Here is a 23105-nt window from a genome sequence, read left to right as displayed (position 1 = left end):
TCACAGTCATAACTACCTTTTAGTCTGGTTGACATTCTCTACTAGACGGGGCTTGAGTGCAGGGACCTTGTCTGGGAATCCCAGAGCCCAGCCCAAGGCAGGTACTGGGGGAATGCTTGTGGAATGGCGCCGCCTGCATTCTGACCTCTGGCATGGAGGCACTCAAAAGATGTTCTCGCTCCCATTTCCACGCCTAGCTCTGGCCCCGACAGCTAGAACTCCTCCCAAGAAAGGGTTTGGGTTCCTCCCCAAAAGTACTGAATTAGGCCAAAGCTGATGTTCCTTAACCCTCCACCCCCATGTGGGCTGAAGGGCTAGGGGACTGGAACTTGCTGTTTGACACGCTGTGTCACAGGAAGTGTTCTGGGACCACCCTCCAGAGCTGCCCCTCACTGGAACTATAAGCACCAAGCACACATTCCTCAAAATCAGAATTTATGTGAAACCATATCCGAATTTTTGGCATTTATTGTATACCTCAAACAGCCACCACACTCCGTTTTATGCAGTTCGTGGGTCCGTGTTCACAGGGCACGGGCTGGGACAGCAAGGCTCCTTTACTTCAAATCTTTGATGGCAATCTTCCCCTTGTCCCTTAATGGGCCCACCTCCTGGAGGCAGCGGGAAAACTTGGAGGTTCCCCTTTTCAGTTACTAGAAAGGACTTAGAGGATGTGGGAGCACACAGCAAAGGTGAGAGGCAGGCTGCTCAGACTGCCCAGGTCTGAGGTCTGGGGCAGGATGAGGACGACGATGGAAACCACAGGCGAGTTTTAGCAGCTGGTTCAAGATGCTGGCAGTTGCTACTAAACTAGCATACGAACAAAATGATTCCCAAAGGCAAGTGGAAACATTTTTCTGGAGAACCTGGGGTTTCATTCAGACAGACAGGCTAGAGTTGTGAGATTTTTCATTAGCATTTCTCTGCAGAGGATCGGGAGGCCATGATGGACCAACTTTACCTCCTCCCCAGTCCTTAGAGCTGGATACCAACATGTCAGCGCAAGCCTGCAACGGGCAGTTCTGGGCGCCAAGAAGTGCCAGAGGAGGCTTCTTAGAATAGGCGGCCAGTCCAAGGTGATGGTCCCAGCAGCCTCAGGATCCCTCTTGCCTAGACCATCCACATGTCCAAGCTCTGGGCCAGGCTGGCCTCTGTTCAGAGGGATAGCAGCAGGTCAGAAGCCATGGTTTAATTTAAATAACTCTTAAGAACAGAAGCCCCTAGAGCCAGGGTAAGTGATCCAGGCATAGGTTCAACCAGCAAGTAGGTGCAGAAACTTCCTTCCCATGTGAAGTGGGCACTGTATGGTCTTCATTAGAATATGAGAGCTGCCCAGCCATTCACTCCCTATTCCCAAGCTCAGGTAGAGTCAGGGCAGCAGGGGGAACACAGCATCACCCAGACTACTCAGGAACCTCACTTTGAGATGAACAGCTCCAGGTAATGACTGGTTCCCTAAAGCAGTCATCTGGGCTCCAGAACCAAAGTCACATTCAGGAACAACTAGGTAAGAGCACCACAAGGCCAGGCAGTTAGCTGTTCTTAAGAAAGGCCTTTCCCCACTTTGCCCAATCTGGTCCTGGTAGGAACTGGAGCAGATGAGTACTGTTTGCCACCCAGCCACGACAGGCCAGCAGCTCCACACGCAAGGCACCGCCACAGGCCAACAGAACGTCTATACACTCTGTGCAAGCACCAGGGGGTGGCACCCTGGGCCTTCAGCGCTCCTCAGGGGTGTCTTCTGGTGTGCCACTGGGACCTGTCAGTTCTGAGTGGTCTTTGAAAGTTGCTGAAGTACATATAGTTAAACTCTACTCAAGTTCACCTCCCCACAGTGGGGACTTTAAAAACCGTACTACATAGCGATACTCATTAGACCAAAGGCAGATCTTAATTAGTAGAAAAGGGTGCCCCCCTCAACAATGCTGGCTCCAAAGGTAACTTTTAAGTACTAGAGGACGAGGTGGAGTTCATAGAACAGAGAAGTAAAGCCTCTCAACCTTCTAATGGCGAAATGAAAAGCGTCAGCAGAGCTTCAAAGGCTACTCTAAAACCCAACTCATTCCCGAAATATTTAATAAAATCAGTCAAATCACTTCTTAAAGCAGAAAGTTAATCAGAATTTCAAAGAAAGTGATTCTATTCTGAGACACCTACAGCCCACCTTCCTGGCCTGCCCCTCTTGCACCAGCCACAGCATGGAACTGCAGCACACTGAGTAAATGTCAAATGAAACAAAGGCACATAATCTCTATTCTCAATTAAAAAGCAAACTGAGTTGGATATCTCCTTGAAAAAAAGGCCCATTTGTGGAGGTGACAGTTCAGTGGCCCCTGACAAAAGACTCCTTCTTTTGCCTGCACTAAAGAGAAGTGTCAGTACAGAGACAGTCCTTAAACTGGCTGATCACTGGAAACAGGAGAATTATGGAATGTATACTGGAGAGGACAGCAGAAATTCTGTCCAACTTTGCCTTAGCTGGGCAATCAGCAGGTCTAGAAAGGCTGAGTGATGTACCCAAGGCTACCCTGTTGGTTGGTCTGCTAATTCTCATTTCTTTTTATTTGGATAACTATGATGAAATTGCCTCTCCCAGAGTCATGTTACCTACACAGTTTGTGTCCCTTTGACTGCTGGGCCAAGTGGTGGAGTTCAAGTTCATATGGATCATCGTGAAGTATTATGACATCAATTACAGCCACAGAGGGTCAGGGGAGTGCGAGCTCTGTCTCCAATGACACATGTAGCTTACCACACTGTCATTCATGATTCCAGTTATTTTCCTCAAAGATCCAAATTTTCCATGACAATCTTCTGGGGTTTTAATAACAGCACCTAGAAACAGAGCCTAAACTTTGGCCTGTTCCTTTTATAAATAAATAAATAATTAAATGCAGTTTGGAGGTCAACATCCTGCTCCGCTGACAGTCTTCTTCCCAGGGGCACAGGCAGGCTCCTTCCTTCCCCAGACTTATGTAAACATGGGCATTGGCACAGTTAGTGTAAGAGCAGCAGCTTCTGTCTCCAGATTTTGGTGGGGTGGGGGGCTGGGGGAAGCTTTCAATTTTTCTGATTAGCGGGTGAATACCACTTACTCTGTAGTCAAGAGGCTGGTGGGCCAGGCCTCAACCTCGGGGAAGCAGGGAGGTTTCAGAAAGCTCCTTGCTAGGATCTCTAGGTTCGTCCTTGAGCTTCTTATCTTCATGGCTGGGAAATACATCTCCAAGTTAGAAAAAAAACATAGAAATCACTTCTCTTTAAAAAGGATGGCCCTGGGGCCAGAGAGAGAGGGATTGCACAAGGCCATGAGCCAGCTGGGGTTGGAGGATAATGCAGGAGTCGGGGTCTGAGCTCACAGCGTACCTCCCAGAACCTGCCCACATTAGAGGGGTGTTAAGTCACCAGGAGGGAATGGTCTAGACTGGGCATACTTTGGACACCTACACTGGTCCTCAACCACTGGGATCTACAGGGTGGGGAGAACTAAGCCTGCTGAGCAGCTCACTGTACAGGTCAGAGGACGAGGCTGCCTTCCCTGGTGAAAGTGGGATTCACTCCCAGCCCAGAATGGGCAAGACACCGTTCTCTCCTCAGCCTCACCCGCCTCCCTGCTTCAGCCTCATGGCTAGCTCACCAGGAAGGCTTCCATATGGTTCCTGGCCTGCCCAGGCCCTGCTCTTGAGAGGGTGAGGAGGGGAGAAGGGAAGTGCTGCCACATAGCCTGTGCCCCAGGCCCCGGCTGGGGATGAAGAAGCAGGAGGAGCAGAACTGGGGTCCCAGGGCTGGCTGGTGAGCAGGTGGGTACCAGCCTAGGAGAGAAGCTCCAGGAGCAGTCTCCAGATGTGCACGGTGCCAGGATTTTCAAAGCCGGCTCCTGCAGGGGCAATGCTGGCTGCCAAGAGGAAGACTTCCCGCTGGTTGTCGACAGCCTGAAGGCCCAGCTCCTGCTGCAGCTCCACCACACTCATGGCCTCGCTCAGGTCCTGGGATGAAACAGAGATGTCAGGAGGGACTGACAGTGTTTCCCAACAACCCACCCTTGTCATCTATGAAATAAACTGTTCTTCGGCTCCCTGGGGGAACACTGGGGCCTAAGTTCTCTCACGGCCACTTGGTCTAAACTCTCTTCCTCATCTCTGACTTTCCTTGGTATCAATCTCTTTCCACCCCGTCATTCTTACCCGCAGCCACTGTGCTAAGAAAGAGCACTTCCTCTAAGTCAAGCATTGTGATAGGCACTTAATCTTACTTAATTCTCACAGTCCACACTTAACTGATGAGGAAATCAGCTTAGGGAGGTGAAGTCATTTAGCCAATGAAACAGTGATAAGTGGCAGAGCCAGGTTTCAAACTCAGGTTGGCTTGATGACCAAGTTTATAACCTTTATAGGAACCCTAGCTCAGTTTCCTAAACTTAATGGTGGAGAGATCTTACAGTAGGGTCACTTCCAGACAAGGGCCTTACCTTCCCTAGACTTCTAGAAACCCAGTGACGAGAAAAAGAAGCCACTACACAACATGGCTGGTGATGGTACATTTTAATTTCAAGCCTGGCCCAAGATTAAAATGATTCTTCTTGGAGCAATTCATAGAGTGCTGGGACCTCAGGTGTTATTTCCTGTAGGTTCAAAATCACTATAAATTACAGTTTATATACAAGATGAGGATGTGATTTACTGTCCAAACTGGGGTACTTCTTTTTATTTTAATTAATTAATTAATTTATTTTAACGTCTTTGTTGGAGTCTAATTGCTTTACAATGTTGTGTTAGTTTCTGCTGTATAACAAAGTGAATCAGCTATATGTATACATATATCCCCATATCCCCTCCCTCTTGCGTCTCCCTCTCACCCTCCCTATCCCATCCCTCTAGGTGGACACAAAGCACTGAGCTGATCTCCCTGTGCTATGTGGCTGCTTCCCACTAGCTATCTATTTTACATTTGGTATACTATATATGTCATTGCTACTCTCTCACTTTGTCCCAGCTTACCCTTCCCCCTCCCCATGTCAAACTGGGGTACTTCAGAGACTCAAAGTAGGTACTATTAATAGTTATACAAGAGCAACAGGCATAAATGGGGGCTGTCCCTGGCAGACCAGGACATATGGTTACCCTATTTATAAATGACTGTCAAGTATTTCCTAATAGGCAGGGGGAACCTGAGGTCAAAGATGGACAGCCTCTCTCCAAGCCAGGCTGGAAACATGCCCCACAGCTATCAGGACCATGGGCACAGGCCACATGAAATATGACAGGACTCTATACTGTGGCAGAGAATGGCATCTTAAGTGTGTGATGCCGAGAGTTGCTGGGCCAGGAGAGGTAGAGTGAAGATCAGGAACTTTGAGGAAGATCTAAGCTCAACTCCTGGCTTTGCCACATACCAGCTGTAACTCTGGGCTAACAGCAAGGCCTAAAGTGGGGTTTTTGTAAGACAAGTGAGGTCGTGATTACCGGGTGCTTAGCACGCTGTAAGCACACAATAAATGTTAGTTCTTATTATTATTTAATCTGTTCAACTTCTTATCACTTCCTAGCTGTAGCTCTCTGATCTAGAGTCAGAAATCATACGGACATAGAAGAGTGGAAAAGGTGCAGGTTTTGGAGTTAGACATTCCAATTTTACTATTTTCAAGGTGTACAAAATTTCTCTGAGCTTCAGATTCCCCATCTGTAAAATGGAAAGAGTATCCCATATCTTGTAGGGTGAACAGAAGCATAATATGAAATGTTATTTGAAACCACACCTGGGAAGTAGTGGACACTTAATAATAATTTTTCTCATTTCTCTAGGATGACAAATGACAGGCAAAGAGGAAGGCAGAGAGGGGATGAGGATTAGGAATGAGGAAAGAGTACAGGTAGCAGAGGTGGGGGACAGTTTCTCAGCTAAGCGTTGCAGGTCATGGGCCTGGGCCCGAATACCTCTCCAGTGCTCCCTGCCCCTGCCCATGCATCTGTGGATCAAGCCCGCCTGGCCTGAGCCAGCCTCCCATGGCTCTCACCTGCTTGTTGGCCACGATGACAACAGGCAGGTCAGGGTCCTTGTCCAGTAGCTTGTGCAGCTCCTGTCGGGCCCAGGGCAACCGCAGCCGGTCAGCCGAGTCCACCATGAACACCAGCACGTCCACTTCATTCACAAACTCCTTCCAGTAGAAGCGCAGATTCTGGCTGCCACCGACTGAGGAGAGGCCAGGGGCCAGCTCAGAGCCTCCCTGGGCCCTGGCTCTCTACATATAACCTGACCCCACCCCACTTCCTGCCTTCCAAGGCTCCACTGGCCAGGAGCAAGGGAAAGTCCACAGGTTCCAGAGCCAATCAGACCTGGGTTTAGCTCCAACTCTGACAGCTAGGTCTCCCTGCGCAGGTCGCTACCTCTGGGCATCAGTCTCCTCCTCACTGAACTTACCTAACAGGTTGCAGCAGAACCCAAAGGTACCACATGCAATGCACCTTTCATAGGACTGGTGTATAGTATATGCTCAATAAATAGTACTCTCTGGTTCCTTCTCCTGGGCTGCCTTGCCTCCTCCCAAATTCTAGCTTCCTCCTGGGTCAGTGGCGGCTGTGGTCAGCAGCCAGGACTCCCTGCCCTGCCTGTGCACAGCCATTCTCCATTCGGCTTCTCTTGTTCAGTCTAGTCGCCCCATTTTCTTTCCTTGGAAACACCATACTCAACAGTGCCACCAAGTGGCTGCCCAAGTAGCACCCCCAACCTGGGTTATTCCTGTTCCCCTCTGTCCCTCTGCAAAGTCCCCACTGGTCATCCTGCATCCTAGTGTTCCTGGTTATACTTCTGACACTTGTGGGCTCTAAGCTCTTTGAGAGTTAGAGCTATTTATCTCTGGATCCCCCCAAAGCCCTCAGCACAATGCCTGGCACATAGCAGGCACTCAACAAGTATATACTGAGTGCTTACTAGGTGCCAAGCACTGATCTGGGTGCTGGAGATACAGAGGTGAGCAAGGCAGGCAGGGGCCCTGCTCTCAAGGAGCTCCCTCCGTAACCAGAAACAACACAGCAGTAACACATAAACACATTCCACAAAGGAAGGAAGTAAAACAGAAAAAGTGAAAGGGGTGGGGTGGGGTGGTTGTATGTGCTGGTGGCTTTGGACTGGTTGGTCTGGGAAGGTGGTCTAAGGAAGCAGCATGTGAACTAAGTCCGGGATGACGAGAAGGAGCTAGTCATGAGATGAGGCAGAGAAAAGCATTATAGGCAGTGGGCAGAGCAAGATCCATGTGTTCGAAAGAAACAGAAGGCTGAGGCGCCGCCAGAAGGGGAGAGGAGGAAGCCATGACCAGCAAGGCTGCCCAGGGCTGGACCACACAGGGCCCGTAAAGCCACAGTGAGTCTGTGGGGAGCCCCTTAAGCATTTTAAGCAAGAATGACATGATCTGATACGGGTTTCTGAAAGATACCGCTGTCCAACATTGAGGACAGAAGTGGAAGCAGGAAGACCAGCAAGGAGACTGTTGTAGTCCTGACAGGTGACCATGGCTTGGACCAATTAGGCACAAATGGAGGTGGGGAGAAGTGAACAGACGCAGACTCCACTGGAGAATAAAGCTGACAGAACTAGCTAATAAAATGGGTATAGGAGGTGGGGGGAAGGGAAAAGTCATCAAAAATGCACAAAGTGCTCACTCTCAGCTGGGCTCCAGGCCAGGCGCTGTAGGAGACCACAGTGAAGTGAGTGCTGTGGGAGAGGAAAGCCCCGGGACTTGAATGGGAGATCTGGGTTTGAATCCAGGTTGGGTGACCTTACTGAGCCTGCGATGTTAACAGGGCAGACCCCTGGGTAACATGAAAACACCAAACCCCTTCTTCCAAGGTGGAGGGAGGGGGATACTGTCTCTGCCAGACAGAGTGGGCCTCAAGTGCAGAACCCCCTCTTGAATTTTCTGTGTCCCTGGCACAAGAGATGGAGACAGGGAAAGCTCATTGAAAGGACTAAATCTCAGGTGAATGTCAACGTTTGCTACAGTCAGGGAGAAAAGATGTAGCCAGGGCAGGCTAGCAGGCAAGGCCCTGAGACCAGAGGAACTGGGCCCATTCAGGCCAACAGCCAGGCCCTCAGAGTCCGATCCCACCACTTTAGGACTTAACTAAACCCACCTAGTCTTTATGGTCTGAGTCCTTTGGCTGGCAGGAAGGCTACCCGTCCCTCCCCACTGAGTCTGTGGCTGGACACAGGTGGTTAAGTACTGCTGCGCTCTCAATACCCTCTCTCCCATCCTCTCCTGGGATCCCAAGAGGCCTAACACTGAGGGCAGGAGGATGCTCAGACCCTCTCTGATCACTCAGCAAGCTCTCCCAGGTACCTGATTGGGGCTGGGCCCTAGGGGCCAGAGCTGGATCAGATTTATCGGTGCCCCAGATGCCTAGTCAGGGACACAGGGTGGTATGTGGCAAACACTGCAGCAGAAGGAGGAGCTCTTAACCTAGCCTGGGGGTCAGAGAAGGCTTCAGAGGGATATCATGTTTGACCTAAATCTTGAAGGATGAACAGCAGTTTAACAAGGGAAAAAGGGCTTTCCGGACTGGGGGAACAGTGCATGCAAAGCACAGAAGATTAGAAAGAAAACAGCAAGCACCCTTCAGAAACAAGCACTGTACATGGCGCTTAACATCGAGAGCCCAGAGCCAGATAGTCTGCATTAGCTGACCAGCAAGCTCCATGAGCTTGGATAAATTATTTTACTTTCTGGGCCTATAATGAAGGTGGTAACTGTTTCCGGTTTTACGGAGTTGTTGGGAGGGTTTTTAAAGTGATGTCTGTCAAGGGCTTGGCATACTGGAAACTTTAGTTGTTAGTATCTCAGTGTTAGGCATGTGGGCTGCAGTAAGGGTGAGGGACAGGGGGCGACCAAGCCAGAGTATAGAGCTTGGACTATATCCTGTGTCGCAGGGAGGCGTGGGAAGGACTTTCTACAGGGGCGTGTCCTGCTTAGATAAAAAGCCACGGCTTGGGTTCAGCTGAGATGATGGGGAGACAGCGGGAGTGTGTGTGGGGGGGGGGGCGGGGGGGAAGGTCTGCTCACTCTCCAGCAGGTCCACCTCGAAGTCCCTGGTGGGCAGCCGCACGGAGTTGAAGCCCCAGGTGGGGATGTGGCCTTCCAGCGGTGGCTTCCCGGCCAGCACGCGCAGGAACGTGCTCTTCCCAGAGCCATCCAGCCCCAGCACCAGCACCTCGCGCTGCTCCAACTCCTCCAGCGCCGGCTCCTCGTCCGCCTCGTCCTCGGGCTGTGGGGCACGGGTCAGGCTGCGGTCGGCACCCTCCCGCCTCACCCTTCCCCAGGGAAGACCGAAGGCCCAAAGCGCCCATCCCCGCCCTGCCGCCGTTAAGGGGCAGCCAGGCCCGCTCTGGTGCAAAGGGACGAGCGGAGCCTATGGAGTCCTGAATCCCAAGACCCGTTCTTCAGGTTTTTCCTGAGTGACCTCGAGCAAATTCCTACCCCTCGCGGAGCGTCAGCCTCCTCAGACTGACAATCCCCACATCCCACAGCGGAAGGAACCACCGAGTCGGGATAACGCGCAAATGAACCGCGCGGGCCCGGTGAGGGGGCAGAGGGCCTCTCCCGGCATCCCCCGGCCCGCGCGCACTGCGCAGGCGCCGGGCGGGCGCGGGCTGGGCCCGGCGCTGGCCCGACGGGCTCCGGCTCCCCGGAGGAAGCCGTAGGCCTACGGCGGCGCAGCATAGCACACTCCCCCAAACGCCCACCCGTTCCTCGGTTCCGGGACTCCCGGCCGCCCGACGCGCGCCCACCCGCGCGAGGCCTGCGGCGTCAAGCTCCCGCCCCGCAGGGCGGCGGTCACACCCCTCGGCCACGCGCGCGGAGACGCAGATCTCCTCCAGGTACTCACGTCCCATTCGTCCCACTCCGGAAGGCGGGCAGGCTCCGTGCCCCACCAGGCTTCGCCTCCGTCCCAGCGCCGCTCCCGTCCGCGGCCGAAGTAGGTCTTCCAGAGGATGAAGATCACCGAACCGAGCACGGCCGCCGCGCCACCCAGCGCCAGCACCAAGGAGCTTAGCGGCCGCGGCGCCATCGGGCCGGGCGAGGGGCACGGATGCCGGCTGCACAGGCCGAGCCAGCCGGCCTGCAGAAGATGGCCCCGCTGCGAACTGCCTCGGCCGCGCCCACCCACCCAACCAAGCCCCGCACTACAAGCCCCACAATGCACCGCCGCTGTCGCGACAGGCCGCCCTCGCCCTGGCGGCTGGAGCGGGGGCGCGGGCTGGAGCGCAGGGACCTCCCGCCCACTCTGCGAGGTGCGGTGTGGAGTGAGAGGCTGTGCCTGGGTAGGACAAGAGGCGGTGACACTGGCATCTACCGAGCACTTGCTGTGTGCCAAGGGGTTAGCTCACAGCTGTTCTAGGTTACCCCTTAAAACAGTGCCTCTTAGAAGGGAAACCGAGGCCCAAGTCACACCGTAGTGCTTTGGTGAAGCCTGCATTCAAACCCAGGCGATCTGTTTCCTAGATCCCTCAAGAGTTCAGAGAGGAATTCTGTGGGATGGCAGGTTATGGAGTGCAGAAGCAGGACTGGAACCCAGGTCCCTGACTGTTAGTACTCTCTACCCTGCCTTGGCTGCTGCCTGCTTCCCAGGGGTTCTGCTCTCTTGTGGTCTCTTGGCATCCTGATGAAGCAGGCAGGTCCAGGAGTCTGTTTAGACCTGACCACTTTGTCCTCCGTGACCCCCAGTGACTGCCAAAGTTTCCAGATGTAACACAAGGAGGAAAAGCAGGAGAAACGGGCCTGGGGTACTTAAGAGGAGGACCCTGTGAGGAACTGTGGGGTGAATGGGTATATTTTTACTGTAAACCACCTCAAGCCATCTTATACACCAGGGAGGACTCTGGGCTTTTTCCTAGTCACCCCCCGGTATGCTCAGATCTCTCCTGTTTCCTCTGCCTCTGGTTGCTACCTCTCCTTTCCATTTTAGCCCTGCTTTGGGATAATGTGCATTTCCTATTCTTTGACCCACCCACCCAGAGAAGCTGTTCTCACCAGGGTCTCTAACAAACCCCTTATTGGTAAATCCCTTGGTGGCATCTTAGTTCTTATCTTGCTTGACCTCCTGGCACCATTTAACACTGTTCAATCTTTTTTTTTTTTTTTAATAAATTTATTTTTGGCTGCGTTGGGTCTGTTGTTGCACACGGGCTTTCTCTAGTTGTGGCGAGTGGGGGCTACTCTTCTTTGCAGTGTGCGGCCTTCAATTACGGTGGCTTCTCTAATTGCAGAGCACAGGCTCTAGGCGCACAGGCTTAGTTGCATCCGCGGCATGTGGGATCTTCCTGGACCAGGGCTCAAATCCATATTCCCTGCATTGGCAGGCGGATTCTTAACCACTGCACCACCAGGGAAGCCCCAACACTGTTAAATCTTAGCAGATGTTTTAATCTTCTTGGGCAGTCATAACAAAATACCACAGACTGGGTGAAAAACAATAAGAATTTAATTCTCACAGTTCTGGAGGCTAGGAAGTCCAAAATCAAGGTGTCAGCAGATTCAGTTCCTAGCTAGGGCCCTCTTGGCTTGCAGGGAGCCACCTTCTCACTGTGTCCTCAAGTGGCAGAGAGAGCGAGCTCTGCCCTCTCTTCCTCTTATGTGGACACTAATCCCATGGTGGGGCCCCACCCTCTTGACCTCATTTAAATTTAATTACGTCCCAAGAGCACCACCTCCAAATACTATCATTACGATTACACTGGGGATTAGGGCATCAACATAATGTATTTTGGGGGGAATACCACCATTTGGTCCATAACAGCAGGTTTATAAAGAATGCTTCTGCTCCCCAAGTTTAGAACTAATGGAGAAGACAAAGAAGATGTTCAAATGGAGAGAAAAATGTCGTCTTTGTTGTCAATAAATGCTGAATTGGAGAAAGTGGCTTAGACATGGGGCTGAAATAGACTTGCTAATACTTTCTCCTGAAACAGATGGACTACCCACCAGATCAGTGACTCAACTCATCAAGCAAGGGCAGGAGTTTTATACTAAGAATATTAACAGCCAGTATGGCAGAGGCACCAAATAGTCAGAAAGGGGTAGGCACTGAAGTGAGAACAGAAACTGTCTAGAAACCTTACAGGGCCGGGCCCCTCCCGAGCAGTCAGAGAGCATCCTGACCCACCATCTCTACAGATGGGCAGGGCAGAAGAGCCCAGAGCAGCTGGGTTGAGCATACCTACTGTCTTCTCCCAAACTCCCCATTCAAAGAAATCATTCCTCTGGAGAGAAGTAATGCTTAGCAAGAGAGCCTAAGAGTATGACTCCAGTCCTGTGTTTCAAACTGTAGTTTAAGACCATTAGTGAATTGTGAAATCAATTTATATCATATATATATGTCATATATATATATGTTTTATATATATATATATATGGAATACAGTGGACAATAACACCCTCTCATGAAACTTTTGTTTTAGGGGCGTGTGTGAGTGTGTGTGTGTGTGTGTACTGGGGTACCATGTAAAATAACTATACCTTCTTCATGCTTTTTAGGAGATTTTCTCAACCTGATCTTAATATCAATACTTGCTTATTTGGTCTTTCTTTGGCTATATCCACTCTGCTATTCATCCCAACCTTTGAGGTCTTTATTTCATCTATGACGTTTTTCATGTCTGACTCTATAGTTGGTTCTTCTGTATGACTTCTTGTTCCTCCTTCATATTTCCCCAATCCTCTCTTTTCCTTTTTAGAATAATACTTAAAATGTGTATTTCATTTCCTGTCCTGCCTAGTGCATGAACTCTGCTGTGTCTGGATAAGGTTGCCCTGTATGTTGTCTTTCTCTTGTTGGGTGTGTGTCCCTCAGCTGTCTCTTATCTGCCCCTGTGAGCTCCTGTTTCTTTGGGGCCAGGACTGAGTGCCTGGGGGAGGGGGCAAAGCCCAAATGTAGCTTGAACTTTTCCTGGTGAGTTGAGAAGGAGACTCTCGTGTACAGTCTATATCTCCTGGTTTATACTGTCCTGAGCAGACATCTGCATCCCTGAAGAACCTCCCTGTATCTCTCTCTATCCAGGTAGGACTCTTACTAGAAGCTGCCACCCATGGTTGCCATAACCTAGTGCCTAAGGTATCAGGAGGGCGAAGAGGAGTGGTGGAAGAGAAGCTAAGGTACAGGCTAGTTCACTGCCTTGTACTTGTTTCTGACCCCCCTCCCCACCCAGAGGCTGTAAGCCACCCCCTCCCAGCCAGTGCCTTCTCAGCCTGCAGTAATAGTATGGTGACAGCTATAGCGCTGGCCAAGGTCTGCCCTGGGCAAGGTGGGGAAGAAGAAAGTGTGTATCTATCTGAAAACTCTGATGGGGCTGTGTCCTATTCTGCTCTGGGCTGCCATTGTCCACACCCCAGCCTGGCCCTCTTCTGGTAGCCACAGGGCTAGTTTCTCTGATCTGCCAACTTCCCTGTGACTCTCGGGTATCCCCCTGACCTGGGGCTGGCTTGTGCTATCTGCCAACTTGTCAGCTTATCTCCACCTCCTAAAAGAGAAAACTGAAGCCTGGAGAGAGGAAGTGACTTCCCCAAGACCACAGAGTCAATAAATGATGCAACTGGGGTTTGTACCAGGTCTGTGCGATTGCAAAACCATGCTTTAAATATCTTAGATCCCCCTTTACAGTTGCTGGAACCTAGGTCCACTCATTTTATCATACTTTTCATCTGAAAAAGAAGCAAAACTCAGAGTTTGGCTCTGAAGTCTCTCATATGTATTGGAGGGGAGAAGAGTAGCAGGGTTAAAAGTTATTAGAGCATAATAGAGTTATGTGAGGAGCAGTTAACAAAAGGCCTTCATAGGAGGTGAGGCAGCTGACTGAGAAATGTTGAGTGTGATGAGAACTCAGGAAGGCTCCTACTGCATGAGGTACAAAGATGGTTAAAGGGGATCCCACAATAATTTTCTTGGTGCTCTTAACCAAAAGGACAGTGGCCGTAATGGCTCTAAGGCAAGGAAGGTGTCCCCATGCCACAGGATCCAGTTGCTGGTTATAATACCCTAAGCGTCAATGGTGGTCCCATGTTTTTGGGTGACTATCCCCAGGGCATTCTTTTCCTTTTCATAAACAAAAAGGAGAAAAGGAATCTGATAATTGCAATGCCCAAGAGCAAGTGGGTTCATCAAACTCTCCTTTAAGGCCTTGGAAACTATGTTGTCTGGTTCTTCTCATAAAATTGGGTCCAGGTTGTTATTGTTTAGTAAAATATTACAGAGGTTTGGCCATAAGAAATTTGAAATCCAATTTTGGCAATAACCAACTAGCCCAAGAAAACCTCCCAGTGGGCACTTAGTTTTGGGTTTTAGGAAACTTAGGACACCATGAAAGCTATCTGGATCTGAGTGTAGCCCTTGTTCTTATATCAGATGTCCTAAATATCAAACCTGGGTTTGGGCAAACTGCAATTTTTCTTTGGTGAACTTTGGTCCTTTTGATGCTAAAAGCTTTAGCAAGTGGATGCTGTCTTTCTGTGAGAAACCTTGAGAAAGAGAGAAAAGAAGCAAATCATCTACATATTGCAACAAAGTAGAACCTCTAGGGAACTTTATATCATCCAGATCAGCTTCTAGGATTTGCAAAAAATAAGAAGTAATGTCTCAAGCAGAACCTTGAGACATTACTGTTCAGGTGAATTGTTTTTCTTCCCAAGTGAAGGCATAAAAGGTAGGTAGGTAGCTTCAACAACTAGAATACTAAAGAATGCACTGCATAAATCAATTACAGTAAAAAATTTACATCTGGTGGGAATGGACGTTAGCAACATACAAGGATTAGGAACGACAGGGTGTGAATGGATAACAGTGTTGTTTGTTGCTCTGAGGTGCTGCACAAACCTCCACCCTTGACCCTTAGGTTTTCTCACTGGTAAAATAGGAGTGTTACAGGGCTACTACAAGGGATAATGAGGCCTTGAGCCTTGTAACTGTTATGAGCCTTATGCCCTGAAGAACTTCTTATAGGGTGTTAACTAATTCTGGGGAGAGGTTTTGAGGGGTCTGTATGAATCTTGATGGGAGGTGCGCTATGAATTTTGCCAACATCAGTTGGAGATTTTGCCCAGAAGAGGGATGGTAGCTGATTCAATAGGGAAAAATGATCTGTGTTTCTAGAATAAGCTCTAATACTCTCAGAGACGGAACAAATAAAAGATGTCAAAGGGTAATTTAATTCACCTGGTGGGTGACTTTGATGACTACTGTCAAATTCTAGAATTATTTCCTTTTTTTGGGAGAAAGAAATTCTGGCATGATACTTCTTTTTTTTGGCCACACCACACAGCATACGGGACCCAGACCAGGGATAGAACCCATTCCCCCTGCAGTGGAAGCGCGGAGTCCTAACCACTGGATCACCAGGGAATTCCCTGGTGTGATACTTCTGTAAGAAGTCTTGGCCTAATAAATGGATGAGGTGGAGGAACTGAGGAGAAAGGCATGTATATCTTTCAAAGGGTCTAGACAAAAAAGAATAGGTTCAGGGATAGGAAGCGCTTGAGGTTCATTAGAGATCCCCACTGTTTGGACTGTATTAGTACTCCGAGGCAGGGGCTGCTTTATAGTAGTGGGGTTGAGCACTGAGAGTGTGGCTGCAGTGTCAATTAGGATGAGAAGAGATCCGTCCCAAATCTGGAGGACTGTTTCTCCAAGCTGATTAAGAGGGAGGATTGGGAAGAGGCCCTGTATTTCCTTGGAGCCCCACAACTGGGAATTGGGAGGAAGTTGGAAAGGCTGGTTAGAGGGATAATGGTGCCTGAAGGGCTTGGGTCTGTAACAATCTCTTTTCCAATGTCCTGACTCTTTGCAGTAATAGCAGAAACTGGGAGGGTGTTGATTTTATTTAGGGGACTTCATTTGTGGAGTTGAAGATTAAGAATTTTGGTGGTGACTCCACCCACAGTGTGAGAGCTGGTTTGCCAGATTACCTAAATCTAGAGTGGACATAATTTCCCACTTCATCCTGGTCCTTTTTATTAGAAGGGAAAGGTCCTGGTTCAGCCCACTAATAAACAGAGTTAAAAGTTACCCATGGGGAACAACATCTGAAGGAAGATGAGAATTTTCTTAAAAAATAATCTGAAGTTGACTGTAATAGTCATAAACAGGTTCATCAGATTTTTGTGGGCAAGCTTGAATTTTGTCTCAATCAATAGGCTTTGGAAAAGCCCTAGAAATTGCTCAGTGAAGTCACCTAGCAATTGAACAAGCCTGATCAAATAATCAATTAGTGGGCTGCTCTCCCAGTTGTAATTCTAGAGCCCTTTCATGATTTTCCCAATTAGGGGTTTTTATCTAAGGCTGGGCCACTGACATGCATATTAATTAGCTGATATAAGTTGGAGAAACCAGGTTCATAAGTTTGAATGACTATACTTTTAAGTTCCTCAGCAAATCCATGAGGACCTTCAGTTACTTTGGGAAAATCTTTAACTATGGCTCGCAGTTTAATTTTAGTCCAGGGACTATAAGAAATTAAGGGTTTTTCTCTGGGTCCTCAGGAGGCTTAATTTTAAAGGGACAGATTTTCCTCTGAACCTTTAATTTTAAAGGTTCAGAGGAAAAGAGTTTCAGAGAAAACGACAAGTTTGGTGAGAGATTTAGCGTGGGGGACTTGAGCGTATAGAGGAGGTGTAGGTGGTATAGAAGGGAAGGAGGAAGATGGTGCTGGAAGCAGGGCCTGAACATGAGGAACCAAGGGAGAGAGAGATAAGGTGGTGTCAGAGGCAGAATGGGAGACAAAGAAGCCAAGGAAGAAGAGTCCAAGGCTTTGGGAGCCATTTTGTTTTTCTTCGTTTGCCTTACTTAATCTTAAAATCTCATTTTGCAGAGAGGCAATTTTAGACTCCTGATAACATTGGGAATCCTCAATGTACCAATTGAAATAGGCATACTACTCAGTTCTGGAAAATTTTTGAGCCATTTTAGTCCAATTTGGTTTTAAGGAAATTAAGTTTGCGGATTTCAAAAGTTCCTCCAAATGGCCATTGATATTCTAAATTGCCTTTGGTCGGATTGGTCCATTTGTTGAAATGTGCATGAAGAATAATGCAGTTTTTAAACATAAAATCATTCGGAGTCCCTATAGGGAGGACACCCTCAAACTATTTAGGTAACTGATATCCTATTTCTTACAGGTTTTTCTTTAGAGTAAAAGAACAATTTTTAAACAGCTCAAACAACTCAATTCAAACAACTTCCAAGCTGATACCATCCAATTCTAAGGAAACAGGTTGGTCTCAGAGAAGCCAGGCCAAAGACTTTCTCAGTCAGTTTCTAGAGAATAGCCCCTATTCCTAAGGAATGGGCTGACAACTGAACTGGCACAGTTTCAGTGAAGCAGCTCTTGTTCCCATAGGAATGGGCCCACAGCTTCTCAGCCAGCTTCAATTGAAACATTCTGATCTCAAAAATCAGACCAAAGTGCCAAAAAAGTACTCGCATACAAAACAAGACCTTAACCAGAAAGATGAAAGCTTTAAGTAGATCCCCCCAAAAGCGTGAAGAGCTTCAAAGGCAAAGAGAGTGTGAGCTTGATCCAGGAGAAAGACCAGGGTTGGTGAGAAAAGCAGTGAGTGACAGTGGGCTCAATTGTGGGTACTGCATCTGTTTGCTCACCAGTCCTGGAACCAGCAGGGATCATCTCTGGCCCCCATATGGGCCACCAAAATGTTGACCTAAAATAAATAGACTGCCAGATATTTCTCCAGCCAAGGTGGGTTTATTCAAGATGAGCAGAGAATTGCAATTTGGGGCCTGCAATTGTGGGAAGCCATGTGCAAGTCCTTGCATGGCAAGGGAAGGAGAACTCTTTTATAAAGGGGGAAAGGAAGCTGGGAGGGCTACAGTAAACAAAGAGTCCATGGCTTTTCATTGGATGAGTCCTTGTCAGGAAGGAAGAGGAATCTTTCTTATTCCTTTTGGGCTCTGCTATCATCATCACAGAGTGTGAGAGCCCCCTGCTTCTGGTCTCCTGACTATTTAATTAAGGTTTCTGTTTATTAATTTTTTTACACTGGAAATAAATACCCAGGAAGTTCCCTCCTCTCCCCAACTCTCTATAGGGGCTATAGGGACCCCTAGTGTCCTCAAATCCTAGTTGGGAACCATTGTGACATGCAAAGAAAACTGGTCTTGGAGTCAGCAAGACCTGAACAGGGCACAGCATAGTGGTATCAGAAGGATCTGGGCTCAATTTCCGGACCCACTATGACCTTCATCATGCCATATAACCTCTTTGAACCTGTTTCTTCAACTGTAAAATGAGGATAATGATTGTGCAGACACTGTTGGTGGCCTATCCAACAGAGCCATCCCTCTGTTTTTCTTACTAACAGAACCCCAACTTTATTTATTTGGTATGTGCTCAGCCTCGGGAGGAGTCATGATTTAAAACTAAGATGAATTGGAGCCTTCCAGTTCCTGTTGATCAGTTTTAGTGCAGGGGTGAGCATCTGGCTCAGTTCTGGCCCAGGGGATGTAGGTAGAAGACTGCTAGCCTTCTAGGAAGTAATTTTCTCCCTTCCCACAGAGAGTGCTGTCATGTGAGGTAGCTCTGCTTCGTGAGCTGGGGCGACCACAGTTCAAACATGAGGTCCAAGCCTGCAAATGAAACCCAACTTGCTGAGGGAAGGCACAAAGGGGAAGGAAAAACCCAGGTCTCTGAGGATATTATGGATCTTCCAAACCAATCCTAGGTCTAATTTCCTACAGACTCCTAAATAAACAACAAATACCTTTAGGCCATTGTTAGTTGAGTTTTTCTCTTGATTGCAGCCAAATGCATCGTAACCAATATAATGATCCTTATGGATGAGGCAGTGTATGTAAGAGTGTCTATTCTTGTGCACACGATGTAGGCACTCAAGTGATGTTAACTTCCTCACCTCCTTTGACCCTTCATCCTGCTCACCCTATTGAACCCCAACCCTGGGTGAATCCAGGGTGTTCCTGCTTCCAGACTGTTAAACTATGCTCCTGAAGACACACAACTAGACAGATTGGCACAATCAGTTACTCATGGTGACCAGCCTCAACTGGGTCATCCACACTTTCCAGTCAGTTTCTCCTCCTCCACTCTCTGAAATGGCAATTTCCAATCTTTACGTTCTTCTCTCTTTGCCCCTCCCCTCCCCTCCCCCTCTCTGCTCACAGACAGAAGAGACAGCTCATCTCCTACCTCACCGACAACAAAAAAAGCCAGTGGGGGGGCGTGCCAACCTTCTCCACCAAACCCCCTGAAAACTTCCTCCTTTCCCAGGCCAGCCCCTCACATGTCACATGCTTTGGACCCACCCCAGGGTGGTTTTTAGGTCTCCTCTGCCCTAGTCTGTCCTTCCTTAGAACATTCCACCACATACTGTACCAAACAAACATATTCAAATGTACTCACATCTCATGTTAAACATATTGCTGTAAAACATTTAAATAATTAAAAAGTTTTTCTTTAAAAATTACTTAGCTACAGGGGCTTCCCTGGTGGCGCAGTGGTTGAGAATCTGCCTGCCAATGCAGGGGACACGGGTTTGAGCCCTGATCTGGGAAGATCCCACATGCCGCGGAGCAACTAGGCCCGTGAGCCACAACTACTGAGCCTGCGTGTCTGGAGCCTGTGCTCCGCAACAAGAGAGGCCGCGATAGTGAGAGGCCTGCGCACCGCGATGAAGAGTGGCCCCTGCTTGCCACAACTAGAGAAAGCCCTCTCACAGAAACGAAGACCCAACACAGCCAAAAATATAAATAAATAAATTTTAAAAATAAAAAAATTAAAAAAAAATTACTTAGCTACAGATAACTTGTCTAATTTTTTAAAATAAATTTATTTATTTTATTTATTTATTTTTGGCTGCGTTGGGTCTTCATTGCTGCGTGCAGGCTTTCTCTAGTTGCGGCGAGTGGGGGCTACTCCTTGTTGTGGCGCGCGGGCTTCTCATTGCGGTGACTTCTCTTATTGAGGAGCACGGGCTCTAGGTGTGCGGGCTTCAGTAGTTGTGGTGTGCGGGCTCAGTAGTTGTGGCACACGGGCTTAGTTGCTCCGAGGCATGTGGGATCTTCCTGGACTGGGGCTCGAACCCGTGTCTCCTGCATTGGCAGGCGGATTCTTAACCACTGTGCCACCAGGGAAGTTGCAACTTGTCTAATTTGTGATTGACTATGTTTTTGTTTTTTTTTGTTTTTTTGGGGAGCACTAAGGTGCTCATTGGGAGTATTTTTCAAGGTGAGAAAAATCTAGCTCTCAATTTGTTTTCAAATGCAACGCCATCTTTATGAGAGTTAAATATTATCATAAAGGAAGTTGATGTAATACTCTGTTGTGCGGACATTTAATTAAACATATTAGTTTTGATTCTGCAGTTTTAAAAAAATCTTGGAGCCAATCATTTAACTTTTAGCGTTCAAAGATGTTTTTTGGGTCCCTGAAAAGCCTGTATGTCCTAGGTAGTTGATCAAATGCCAGGTGCCCCTTCCTGCATCTCAGGGCTCTTAACCCCTTACTCACCTGCATCTTGCACACTTCCCTCTCTGCTGATTCTTCCCAAATGCATTTAAATGTGCTCAAACTGCCGTCCAGATAAACCCCAACAGAGCCTAATAAAACCTAGCTTAACAAAATCACCCCAGGCCCCGTTGCAACTAACCTTTCTAACTCTCCCCTCTCCTCCCCTCCCCACCCAAGGCCGACTGTGGACTTGTTTACACTATGTCCACTTCCAGGTGGCCCCTCACCCCCATGGCTCTCAGGGGAAAGACAAAAATCCATACCTTAGCCTATAAACCTTGAGCTGGTGGGGGCTCTGCCACCTCAAGGACTCTGCTAATTGCTCCCCACCCTCCAATTGTCCTCAGACACAAGCTTTCTCCTGCCTCTGGGCCTTCACCCTTGCTTTGGTGCCCCACGTGGAGCACCCTCTTCCACCTACTTCCTTGCCTCTGTAACTCAGATTTCTCTGGGCACTCTCCCCTGATGTTCCAGAGTCAGTCCCCCTATTACATAGCACCTGGTGCTATTGCTTCCTGATATATGACTTTTAATTATTCATAATCTTTCATTTGTTGTCTGTCTCCTCGTATTAGTTTGGTAGGGCTGCCATAACAAAGTATCACAGAGTGGGTGGCTTAAACAACAGAAATTAATTTTCTCACAGTTCTGGAGGCTAGAGGTCCAAGATCAAGGTACCGGCAGGTTTGGTTTCTTTTGCAGCCTCTCTTCTTGGCTTGCAAATTGCCACCTCTCACTGTATCCTCACATGGCCTTTCCCTGTGCTTGTGTAACTCTGGGCCTCTTCCTCTTCTTATAAGGACACCAGCCTTATTTTAACCTAATCACCCCTTTACAGCCCTTATCTACAAATACTGTTAAGTTCTGAGGCACTGGGGTTTGGGATTTCATCACATGAATTTTGGGAGGACACAGGTCAGCCTATAACAGCCAGGAACCCTCCCCAGTGTATCCTGAGTACCACGCATAGCACCTGACACAAAGTAAGACACAAGAACACATTTTCTAGCTAACCAACTGCCCCGGACTAACTTTGTGACAGTGGCCGGGTTCCTTCTGTTCTCTGCACCTTAGTTGCTTCATCTGTGATATTAGGCGAGAGAAGTTGGTCTCTAAGGACAGTCTGACAGCTGACCAAGCATCCTTATTTTTTTCAGTGAAATCTTTACCCCTCACCACTAGAGGGCGGTGTTACTGCTTGTTGTTTCTTCCTTGGGAATGTGCCTTCAACCCTCTTGCCCCAGGTACGTTAAAGTGGAGGAGCTGAGGCCAAGGACAGCCAGCAGAGAAACTGTCAGCTGGGCACTCAGCCCTGGTCTTGAATTTCAACTCTGCCACTTCCTGGCTGAGGTATCTTATCCAAAGTTCCTTTGAGAGTGTTAGTTTCCTCTGCTGCGAAATGGGCAATGGAAATGGACAATGCCTAAGCACTGCTAGGTGGAATGCCTTATCTGTGATATTATAGGCGGCAGGTTTCCAGAGTTCCAAGTCTAGAGATCCCAGAAATGCAAATGCCCCACTTGCTACCATCCCAGTGACCAAGTTTCAGTCCGCTGATGGGTCGTGAGAATGTTGGCAGGTCTATCTAGGGAGTGGACCTTTCTGAGGGCTTGTACTGGCCAGAGAGCGCAGATGTCTAGAGAAAGGCAGGTGGGCAGAGTCTGGTCCCACTCTCTGCCCGTCCCCCATGAAGTAGAAATGCAGGATGATTTGGGGCATCCTGGGTGGATGTAAGAGAGATTCTGGTCAATTTCAGAGACTCCAAGTTTATTAAAGTATGAAGTGCCCAAGGAGGTGCAAAAAGAAAATTCCGAGTCAAAAGTATTTAGAAAATTAGTTTCGGGACTTCCTTGATGGTACAGTGGTTAAGAATCCTCCTGCCCATGCGGGGGACACGGGTTCGAGCCCTGGTCCGGGAAGATCCCACATGCTGCAGAGCAACTAAGCCCGTGCGCCACAACTACTGAGTCCACGCGCCTAGAGACCGTGCTCCACAATAAGAGAAGCCACTGCAATGAGAAGCCTGCACACCGCAATGAAGAGTAGCCCTCACTCGCAGCAACTAGAGAAAGCCCGTGCACAGCAACGAAGACCCAATGCAGCCCCCCCAAAAAATAATTAATTAATTAATTAATTAATTAATTAAAAAGAAAATTAGTTTTGTGGTAAGTGTATGTTGTAAACGTACATAAAAAGGCAACCAGATTCCCTGGTCAGCCACACAGAGACCCTTGACTGTTGTCTGACCCTAGATAAGAACCAACAATCAGAACTCAAAGACCAACCACCCAAGGATGCTGCCACTCTTGGGGAAATAAAGTGGCTGTGACAATTAAAAGTAGGCTTGGCTAAGAACCAAAACCAGAGGGACTTCCCTGGCGGTCCAGTGGTTAAGACTTCACCTTCCAGTGCAGGGGGTGTGGGTTTGATCCCTGGTCAGGGAGCTAAGATCCCACATGCCTTGTGGCCAAAAAACCAAAACATAAAACAGAAGCAATATTGTAACAAATGCAATAAAGACTTTAAAACAAAGAAAGAAAGAAAAAGAACCAGCGTCAGAAAAAAAGCACAGAAAAGGCAGTGGAGGGGAACCT

At 48.5% G+C, this 23105-nt stretch overlaps 1 protein-coding gene across 3 annotated transcripts; it reads right to left on the bottom strand.

Moving 5' to 3' along the window:
- Positions 1-434: 434 nt before the first annotated feature.
- Positions 435-10258, bottom strand: ARL10 (ADP ribosylation factor like GTPase 10). Of its 3 annotated transcripts, none has more exons than XR_009502498.1 (5): positions 9873-10258; positions 9050-9251; positions 6011-6186; positions 3096-3983; positions 435-1151 (listed from the first exon to the last, which is right to left on the bottom strand). XR_009502498.1 is itself a non-coding variant. In XM_059917755.1 (4 exons), exons 1-4 carry the CDS (start codon positions 10053-10055, stop codon positions 3810-3812), a joined length of 735 nt encoding a protein of 244 aa, XP_059773738.1. In that variant the 5' UTR covers positions 10056-10258; the 3' UTR covers positions 435-3809. The 3 variants fall into 3 exon arrangements, 1 of the variants encoding a protein (XP_059773738.1); XR_009502499.1 differs by having other exon boundaries at positions 435-3207; positions 3635-3983; XM_059917755.1 differs by having other exon boundaries at positions 435-3983.
- Positions 10259-23105: the final 12847 nt, after the last annotated feature.

The sequence above is a fragment of the Balaenoptera ricei genome, chromosome 3, assembly GCF_028023285.1.
Source record: "Balaenoptera ricei isolate mBalRic1 chromosome 3, mBalRic1.hap2, whole genome shotgun sequence".
NCBI lineage: Eukaryota > Metazoa > Chordata > Mammalia > Artiodactyla > Balaenopteridae > Balaenoptera > Balaenoptera ricei.
Note: the sequence above shows the minus strand (reverse complement) of the source record. Positions and strands in the feature narration are given on the sequence as shown.

Bases quoted from the DNA above. Each gene is read 5' to 3' on its own strand.
- ARL10 (XM_059917755.1), bottom strand. From the start codon at position 10,055: ATGGCGCCGCGGCCGCTAAGCTCCTTGGTGCTGGCGCTGGGTGGCGCG. The intron at 9,252-9,872 runs GTGAGTACCTGG...CGTGCCCCACAG, and splicing joins CGGAGTGGGACGAATGGGAC to CCCGAGGACGAGGCGGACGA. The intron at 3,984-6,010 runs GTGAGAGCCATG...GTTTCATCCCAG, and splicing joins TCATCGTGGCCAACAAGCAG to GACCTGAGCGAGGCCATGAG.